The sequence below is a fragment of the Oncorhynchus nerka genome, linkage group LG14 (assembly GCF_034236695.1).
Source record: "Oncorhynchus nerka isolate Pitt River linkage group LG14, Oner_Uvic_2.0, whole genome shotgun sequence".
Lineage (NCBI taxonomy): Eukaryota > Metazoa > Chordata > Actinopteri > Salmoniformes > Salmonidae > Oncorhynchus > Oncorhynchus nerka.
The window spans coordinates 64,121,388-64,131,761 of NC_088409.1; the positions used below are offsets into that span (position 1 = coordinate 64,121,388).

General features: G+C 47.6%; 1 protein-coding gene across 1 annotated transcript in view; it reads left to right on the forward strand.

Annotated features, from left to right (window-relative positions):
- The window catches only part of LOC115116803 (PTB-containing, cubilin and LRP1-interacting protein), a 39,612-nt gene extending 30,314 nt beyond the window's left edge, over positions 1-9,298 (forward strand). Inside the window, exon 3 of the mRNA XM_029645283.2 lies at positions 7,066-9,298. Within this exon, the coding sequence (XP_029501143.1) occupies positions 7,066-7,548 (483 nt within the window). The 3' untranslated portion in view covers positions 7,549-9,298. The remainder of the gene's footprint in view (positions 1-7,065) is intronic.
- Positions 9,299-10,374: the final 1,076 nt, after the last annotated feature.

Below are 10,374 nucleotides of genomic sequence, written 5' to 3' on the forward strand. Positions count from 1 at the left end.
GTACCCAGTTGGTCAAATTTTTGTTTGTTTGCTATTCTTGTGGGGACTTCTGGTCCCTACAAGTATAGTTAAACACGTCCACACACACACACACACACACACACACACACACTACTCCAACATTCCAGTTTCCCAGATGAGGACTGTCACCCCCTCATTCTTTCATCCCTGTAAATCATCAGAGGAGAGGAGGCATTTCCTCCTGTCTTCAAATGTTTACAGCAGACATGAACACAGGCTGCTGTAATGTTGACATGGTGAGGTCACAAATGCACAGTGAGATTCTGTTCAGCAGTTCGCATAAAATGACCGCAGTCTCTGACTGACACACACACACACACACACACACTCCTCCATGCTGATAATATAGCCCTGGGACAAACCCACCTGTGCAAACTTCACATAAAGAACAGTCACAGGTAAGTTCTTTATCTTATCTTATCCTGGGTCCAGTCTATTGCTGCAGACAACTTGTCCTTCTCAGGTATGACCACTACAAGGAAGTAGGCTTAAGAAGAAACAGACTGGCACCCAGGCTAATTTAATCTATATAGGATTATCTAAACCCAGTTCCTCTATTCCCGTGTATAGTTGTCCCGCTCTACAGTCTCTAAGGGTATTTTTACACTTTCAGTCCCTTTCAGAAAATTTGATGAACTCTGTACGGTTCACTTATTATTATTTTTTCCCCCAGTGTTAACACTCCAAAGGAACCCTCATCTCGAGAGGTGGTCTGAGTTCGGTTCGCTTGAAATCCGCAGCCTGGTTCCCTTTTTCCAGGACAATGTGAAGGCAAAGCTCCCCAGGTTCGCTTGTCATTGTTCCCCTACCACACACTAGACTACTGCAACACTGTCTCCCTTGCCATAAACCTTCACATTGGTGCCATAAAAGAGAGAAGATTATGTGCAGGTTCAAAAACAAAATGTGTGTTGTTTTTGGATATTGAGTAGCGATTGTCAAGGACGCATAGAAATTCCAAAATGTGTGGAGTTTTTAGTTCAGATTATTTGTTTGCAATATGTGTATCTATAGGCTAAGAGAGCTTCATTAGCTGTTTATTGATTGTGGTGTTTGAATAGTGAGAAGACAATATATTTGGTGACATCACAACATCTATTCCAGCTCTTAAAGGGGCAGTAACCTACCTTGTAGAATGTTTATAATTACCACATGATTTATTCTGCAGTTATTCTATTACCAACTGGAGGTATATCTAGCTATCTGACAACGCGTTCTGATTGAATGGCTTGTCCTGCACTTTTGTAAAAACCCAGAGTACATGTTGGAAAAAGATCTAGCTTCCTTTCTAAACATAGCAATGTGAATGCACAGAGGACTCGGTCCACAAAATAGGTGACGTGAACTGTCAAAAGAGTTGAGTCCTCATTCAAATGACTGAGACTGCTCTTCTCTGTATCACGGAGGCGCTCCGCACTGCTAAAGCTAACTCCTCTCCTCTGCTCTCATCCTTCTAGGCAAGGGCCGTGTGAATACAAAGGGAAAACACCCTGATAGGGTCTCTGGGAAAAGGCAGATCTTATCTGTCTGAATGTCTTCTCCTGACTGAGCCTCCGAGACAAGTAAGGAAGCGGCGCACTCCAGGCACTTGTCATCTCCCGTCTGGATTAAGAGCGTCTGTTGGCTGGGCTGACCCCTGATGTCCAGAACGCCGCAGCCCGTCTGATGTTCAACCTTCCCAGATTCTATAGCTCTACCCCGCTCCTCACTGCACTGGCTTCCAGTTGATCCCAATCTACCTGTGACCTACCTCCAGGCCTACCCCTACCTACCACCTACCACTGAGGAAGTACCTACCCAGTCACCACTGCTCTGGCCCCCAATGGTGGAACAAACTCCTACCTAGGACCTAATCCCAACCTACCTACCCCAACCTACCTAGGATAGGATAAAGTAATCCCCAACCTAGATGCCTATTGTAAAGTGGCTGTTCCACTGGATGTCATAAGGTGAAAGCCTCCATGCCCCTTTCCTCCAAGCCCCTTTCCTGGGAAAAGGCAGATCTTATCTGTCTGAATGCCCCTTTCCCAAGTCCAAGCCCCCCAATTTCCCCTCCATGCCCCTTTCCTACCTCCAAGCCCCTTTCCTCCATGCCCCTTTCCCCTCCATGCCCCTTTCCTCCAAGCCCCTTTCCCTCCAAGCCCCTTTCCCTCCATGCCCCTTTCCCTTCCCTCCATGCCCCCCTTTCCCTCCAAGCCCCTTTCCCCATGCCCCTCCATGCCCCTTTCCCTCCATGCCCCTTTCCCTCCATGCCCCTTTCCTCCATGCCCCTTTCCCTCCATGCCCCTTTCCCAAGCCCTCCATCCCCTCCATGCCCCTTTCCCTCCAAGCCCTTTCCTCCATGCCCTTTCCTCCAAGCCCCTCCATGCCCCTTTCCCCTCCATGCCCCCCCCCTCGGTCATGTTAGAGCAAACATGTTTAGTCTGTGTGATATTACAAAGACCAAAGAGAACTGCTGTCAATGAGGGGCTTTGAGGACAGAAATACTGCAGAGCCCAGTGAGTGAGACTGAGGAGTGAGGGACTCTTTGTGGACTGCCAGCCAGCCTCGGAGGAAGAGAGGCGGCCTCTGTTCCCCTGTAGCAACCCCAAACACCTCCCACGTGTCTGTGTGTGTGTGTGTGTGTGTGTGTGTGTGCGTGCATACGCACGTGTATGGTGAGGTGTGCTCACTGGTCACCCAGTACAACCGGTAGGCCAGGGGTCTCTAGAATGGGCCAGTTGTCCCTGCTGACCCCTAGCCACTCCCAATGCTGCCTGACACAGAGCAGAGTACGACCAGCCTTACATGGGGAAAGATGGGGCAGCAGAGGACAGTGTGAGAGTGGATAGTGTCAGAGAATTGAGTTGCTTTGTGCAGTCTAATAGTAAGATGTCTCTATAGCCATTACATAGGTCCATCCACAGGCCATCATTACCAGCCTGCACTCAACTACTAAGCAGATCTAAAACAAACTCTATAACCTCAATACAAAATGGAAAAAGAAAATAAATCACTCAAAAGATCATAAGAACTAATTATTGCTCATTTTATACTTTATCTCCACTGTAAATATCCTGGTGGGTGGATGTCAGTTGGCTGAGAGTACGGTGTCAGTGTGGTTGGCTTGCTTAACCGCCTGGCCTCTGGGGGTGCTCCAGAGGTTTTCACCATGATGGATCTGCTGGAGAACCGTCAGGGGAGAAACGTTGCGGTTGCCCCCAGATGACAGCCATACTGCCTGAGACTAAGGCTGCAGCAGCTGGATCTAGTGACTAGGATTCTCTCTGTACTCTCGTTTTCTTTTCTCTGTTCATCTCTCTATTTCTGTCTCTCTCTTGCTTGCCTGTTCTCTCTTTTTTTCTGTCCTCTTTTTCTCCGTCTCGCTTGCTCTGTCTCCCTCTCTCCGTTTCACTTGCTGTCTCCCTCTCTCCGTTTCACTTGCTCTGTCTCCCTCTCTCCGTTTCACTTGCTGCCTCCCTCTCTCCATTTCACTTGCTGTCTCCCTCTCTCCGTTTCACTTGCTGTCTCCCTCTCTCCGTTTCACTTGCTGTCTCCCTCTCTCCGTTTCACTTGCTGTCTCCCTCTCTCCGTTTCACTTGCTGTCTCCCTCTCTGTTTCACTTGCTGTGTCCCTCTCTCCGTTTCACTTGCTGTCTCCCTCTCTCCGTTTCACTTGCTGTCTCCCTCTCTCCGTTTCACTTGCTGTCTCCCTCTCTCCGTTTCACTTGCTCTGTCCCTCTCTCCGTTTCACTTGCTGTCTCCCTCTCTCCGTTTCACTTGCTCTGTCTCTCTCCGTTTCACTTGCTCTGTCTCCCTCTCTCCGTTTCACTTGCTCTGTCTCCCTCTCTCCGTTTCACTTGCTCTGTCTCCCTCTCTCCGTTTCACTTGCTCTGTCCCTCTCTCCATTTCACTTGCTGTCTCCCTCTCTCCGTTTCACTTGCTGTCTCCCTCTCTCCGTTTCACTTGCTGTCTCCCTCTCTCCGTTTCACTTGCTGTCTCCCTCTCTCCGTTTCACTTGCTGTCTCCCTCTCTCCGTTTCACTTGCTGTCTCCCTCTCTCCGTTTCACTTGCTGTCTCCCTCTCTCCGTTTCACTTGCTGTCTCCCTCTCTCCGTTTCACTTGCTGTCTCCCTCTCTCCGTTTCACTTGCTCTGTCCCTCTCTCCGTTTCACTTGCTGTCTCCCTCTCTCCGTTTCACTTGCTCTGTCTCTCTCCGTTTCACTTGCTCTGTCTCCCTCTCTCCGTTTCACTTGCTCTGTCTCCCTCTCTCCGTTTCACTTGCTCTGTCTCCCTCTCTCCGTTTCACTTGCTCTGTCCCTCTCTCCGTTTCACTTGCTGTCTCCCTCTCTCCGTTTCACTTGCTCTGTCTCTCTCGCTCCGTTTCACTTGCTGTCTCCCTCTCTCCGTTTCACTTGCTCTGTCTCCCTCTCTCCGTTTCACTTGCTCTGTCTCCCTCTCTCCGTTTCACTTGCTCTGTCTCCCTCTCTCCGTTTCACTTGCTCTGTCTCCCTCTCTCCGTTTCACTTGCTCTGTCTCCCTCTCTCCGTTTCACTTGCTCTGTCCCTCTCTCCGTTTCACTTGCTCTGTCTCTCGCTCCGTTTCACTTGCTCTGTCTCTCGCTCCGTTTCACTTGCTCTGTCCCTCTCTCCGTTTCACTTGCTCTGTCTCTCTCGCTCCGTTTCACTTGCTCTGTCTCTCGCTCCGTTTCACTTGCTCTGTCTCTCGCTCCGTTTCACTTGCTCTGTCCCTCTCTCCGTTTCACTTGCTCTGTCCCTCGCTCAGTTTCACTTGCTCTGTCCCTCTCTCCGTTTCACTTGCTCTGTCTCCCTCGCACCCCTCCCTCTTAGCCCCTTCCCCTCTCTCCATCTCTACAGAGTGGTTCAGTTGATCATGGTAGTCAGGACTGTGGATGTAAAGGGATGTTGGTCTGCCTTGGCTCTGGCTGTGGTTTCTCCATTGGCGGGGCTCTCTGTGGTGTGATGTGGTGAGGACTAGTGTTTCTTACACCAGCCAGCCAGCCTGAAGACTGTTCTCTGTTCTTCCAGGCTTCACCACTACAGGGTTGTAATAGTTTGTGGATGGAATGACTGGAACCGAGAGAGAAAAAAAGTGTCCAAATGGGAAGGAGGAGGGATGGATTGAGAGGGGGAGAGAGAGAGAGAGAGAGACCGGGGCCAGATATAGTCCTTGTGGTCACAGGCTAAACAAAACTTCCAGACGGAAGAAAAAATGTGTCCTTTTTTTTCTTGCTGGTCTCCTCCGCATTTCCTGTTTGTCAATATTTCATTGATACTGTTGCATGTCTGTGTGTCCCTGTCCTTGACATATTATCAGATGGCACTGTATCTTTCAGGGTAACTGTTGTGTTTTTTTGTGTACAGTATGTGTATTTCGTGTCTTCACGTTTGTGTCTCTTCATGATATACCGTTTTGCCAGCTTGGTCTAGTGTCCAGAGATGTACGATGCATACTGATGTCACATGTTATGCTTCATCTTTTAAAGAAGCACTTCCAGCTATTTTTCCCGTTGAAAAACAATATCCGGAGGGAGAGCGGGAAAGAGACAAATGGAAAGTGGTGTTGGGGGGGGGACATTATAAAATCCTTGTACACAAACAACAAGTGTGTGGTTGGTCACAACTGTTTCAATTTAAAAAGTCTTGCAGAGCGTCGCAGAAAATGGATACCACGAAGGTTGTGAAACGTTTTACACTTCTAGTTGGATTACTAGGCCATTATATGTCATTCTCTCTCCTGACAACCATTTTACTTAGATCACACATTCCTCACACACATGCACATATGACTACACACACGCACACACAGTCCGGGTGCTGCAGACTGTTCTAGTGCAGCTTAAGCCCCCACCCTCTTCAACATATATATCAACGAATTTGGCGAGGGCACTAGAACAGTCTCCAGCACCCGGCCTCACCCTACTAGAATCTGAAGTCAAATGACTACTGTTTGCTGATGATCTGGTGCTTCTGTCCCCAACCAAGGAGGGCCTACAGCAGCACCTAGATATTCTGTCAGACTTGGGACCTGACAGTAAATCTCCGTAAGACCACAAATACAAATTGCATCTAGACACTGTTGCCCTAGAGCACACAAAAAACTATACATACCTCGGCCTAAACATCAGCATCACCTTTAACTTCCACAAAGCTGTGAACGATCTGAGAGAAAAGGCAAGAAGGGACATACCAATTAGGATCTGGCTAAACATGCTTGAATCAGTTATAGAACCCATTGACCTTTATGGTTGTGAGTCCTGGGGTCCGCTCACCAACCAAATTGAGACTCTGCATGCAGAATTCTGCAAACATATCCTCAGTGTACAACGTAAAATACCAAATAATGCATGCAGATCAGAATTAGGCCGATACCCGCTAATGATCAAAATCCAGAAAAGACCCGTTAAATTCTACAACCACCTAAATGGAAGCGATTCCCAAACCTTCCTTAACAAAGCCATCACCTACAGAGAAATTAACTTTGAGAAGAGCCCTCAAAGCACCCCACAGAGCCCCAGGACAGCAACACAATTAGAACCAATGTGTTTGACACACATTTCTCTCAGATTACACAGACCCACAAAGAATTTGGGAACATATCCAATTTCGATAAACTCCCATATCTATTGGGTGAAATACCACAGTGTGCAACACGGCAGCAAGATTTGTGACCTCTTGCCACAAGAAAAGGGCAACCAGTTAAGGACAAACACCATTGTAACACCCATATTTGTTTATTTATTTTCCCTTTTGTACTTTAACTATTTGCACATCGTTACAACACTGTATATAGACATAATGACATTTGAAATGTCTCTCTTTCGGAACTTGTGAGTGTAATATTTACTGTTCACGCTTTAAAAAAAAATCTATTTCACTTGCTTTGGCAATGTAAACATGTGTCCCATGCCAATAAAGCCCATGACCTTAGCATTGATAACCCCGCACTCTTACCAGTTGAGGCACATAGTTTTGTACCACTAAATGCTGTTAGATGTTTAACAGCCTCTCTCTCTCTTTCTCTCTCTCTCTGTGTTCTCTCCACAGGTGACATACCTTGGCAAGGTGACCATCTCAGGGACCCAGTTCCTGTCGGGCTGCACAGAGTCGGCAGTGGTGGGCCTGTGGGACCGCCGTGCGCTGGCCCAGGAAGAGCACCTCCTTGCCAACTCCCTCCTGGAGATCCGCCCCTTCCAGGTGCGCCTGCACCACCTGGACGGGCGCGGCGAGGCCTCGGTGACCATGGACACGTACCAGGTGGCGCGCATCGCCTACTGTACGGCAGACCACTGCACGAGCCCCAATGTGTTCGCCTGGATCTACCGGGAGATCAACGACGACCTGACCTTCCAGATGGACTGCCACGCCGTGGAGTGTGAGAGCAAGCTGGAGGCCAAGAAGCTGGCCCACTCCATGATGGACGCCTTCCGCAAGACCTTCCACAGTATGCGCAGCGATGGACGCATCCACAAGAGCGGCTCCTCGGACGAGTTCGCCACCGACGACTCCACCCCCGAGGAGGACGGCTGAGCACCAGGGTTACCCCCGCCCCCCCCCCCCCGGTCACAAGCCCGTGAGGGGAGGTGCACAGGGGCAACCGGAGCACTCTCTCTACTCTCTGTCTCTCTCTCTCACTCTTCTCTGGTTTAAGGAAAAAACATGGAACTAAAACTGACCGCAGACTGAAGGATGACGAGGATGTAGTTTTAAAAGGGGGAAAGGAACAACTTGAGACCTAACATATGGGGAAGTGAAACTTAACTAGTGCTGCCTCTTTGGATAAATCGGTCCTCAAACATTTGGATAGCCATTGACGCGCCTGATCTGCCCATAAGAGATCAGTGAATAATGGTTATAAGACAGTTACATTCCCATCCGACGCTGCAGGCTTCTCCGTCCGTCTGTCTGCGATGTGCAGAGAAAATCTGCCTCTTTACACCACCTCTCGCCCCACCCCGTCCCGGCCCAATCAAAAGCCCAGATCATTTCCTAAAAATCCAGATCACTGCCTCCCGTTCTGACTTTTTAACAACAGCACTATGGAGTTGAGAGTTATGCCTGTAGCACTGTTAAATGTGTGGTTTAAAAAAGAAAGCCTTGACTAATATATGTGTGGAAGGTTGCCGGGAGGAGGGAGGTCCTGACATATTTATTAGGCTACGAGAGCGTCATCCCTTATCCAATCACATTTACTTCCTGTTTTGAAGCATACCAAAAGTGAGTGTCTTAGCTGTGTCTTCTTTGTTGACTTTGTGCCTCACTTCTCACACACCAAGGCTCGTCTCTTAGTCCCGCAGTCCCAAATGTTGTGCGTGTGTGTAGTCGTCGTGCATGTGCATGTGTGTGTGAGGAATGTGTGATCTAAGAAAAAGGGTTGTCAGGAGAGAGAGCACGACCGATAATGGCCTAGTAATCCAACTAGAAGTGTAAAACGTTTCACAGCCGTCCATAAAGAATGCCTGAAGGCTCTTGGCCTGTGCTGAATGTATTATAGGTATGTTGTGCTGCAAGCTCCCTACACCTTTTAGTTACTTCGTTTTTTTTTTTAGTACATTTCTTCTACATTGTTATATGTGGATTAGGTGCAGTTTAGCAAGGGCCGTTTTCTGTACAGACACCTTAAGGTAACGATTATGTCTCGTGGGCTGGATGCGTGTCGAGTCCATGAACAGACACACACACAGCTCAGTTTCACTGTGCTGTCGAAGGGTAAGAGCGGCCATTTTGGGGCAACTGGAAGCCCCCATGACACAAGAGCCCCACCCCACCCCCCTTTCTAACAAGACTCTTTTGAATGGACTGGATGCTGGTACTCACAGTGGGGTGGGTCATGTATTTTGTCTGTTGTGTCTAAAGCCAATTTTATTAAGACGGCTCTGGTCAGTACATACATATATAAACAGTGTATTTGAAACTCATTCAATAAGCTTATGTAAATACACAAATGAAGTATCCGTTTCCAAATATTACAGCATTAAATGTTGATAGCTATTTTAAATAAACAGCGGGAACATCAAAGACAGCACCAGTGTTTTAAAGTCAATTGTGAATATGTAGAGTTCCATAGAAGTGGCTGTCAACAGGGTGTGTGAGCCCAGCGGCTTGACATGCCAGGATGACAGGAGGAGGGAATGTTTATAAAGCTGTAGATTACTGTGTCATGTCTTGTCTGAAGGCTCAGATGTGCTTTAAATGTCTGGAAATGTTACCGTAAGTGTTTTCTATACAGTATTTGCAAAGATAAAGAAACAATCACATATAAACTATTTACCAAGACTGACTGGTGATGCCGAAGTGTCTTTTTTTTTTTTGTTACGAAAACGTTCATATTGATTTGAGTTGGCTGTGATGTTTTGCCTTCATGACAAATGTTTCTCACAGTACTAGGAATTGTACATGTGGGTGAATTGCAACGGCTGTGTATGTATTAGGTTTGTGTACACATACAATATTACGGCCAGAGATTTGCTCCAATCCTACCAATCATTTTGTCTCCATTTCTTACATTCATAGACCGCAAAGCTCTTTCCCTTCAAACACCAGGAATGTGTGGCAGCCATTTTGGTGCCCACATCCGTCTCAAGGTATTTCCATAACGCGGGTGCTTATACCGTTGGCTATCATCACAGAGTTTCTAAACCCAGAGGTGCAACATGACAAGACTTTCGGGGAACGCTTGCAAAGCAGCCCAGGCCGGGGTTTGGGTTTGAGAAGTCATTGAGAGAAGTGAGAAAGGATTTCTTAGTTCGTCTAAAGGCACAACCTTGTAAAAGTGACAAACTGACATGTTTTGATTTTCGTCACAAGCAGCTTTAAAATGAAGGAATGCCTTTGATTTGACAGCCTGCACCTGCGCAGTTCGGTGCGAGACGACCGTTGGACCCGATGACGTTTCTCCGCATGAGCTTAGCTAGCCAACGTTGCCATGACATCACCGACAAGCACGATCAGGGATTTCTATTGGAGAAGCAGTTTCTGCCTACCTTCATACTGTACTGTATTTGCTATCATTTTGCTGCTCAGAAACTGCAGAGAATCTAGAGCAAAATGGATGCTGGAAACAGTCTGAATGACTGCTGAATGGGAACACTGCCTCCTTCTGGAAGGTAGAGGAACACCTTCCTCACTTTCCCATTCCGATAAAAGAGCATACCCCACATAGAGAATATATTTGGATAACTTATATTATGGGTTTATTATTATTTATGAGAAGTGTGCGGTAATGACCATCCTTGGCCCTGTATCGCAACTCGCAAATTGACTAATTCTGTCTGTCTGTCTGCATATACTTAATGAGTGGACAGTTACATAGTCATTGTATGCTTTTCTTTCTTGGTTGAGGAGCCAACCTGAATC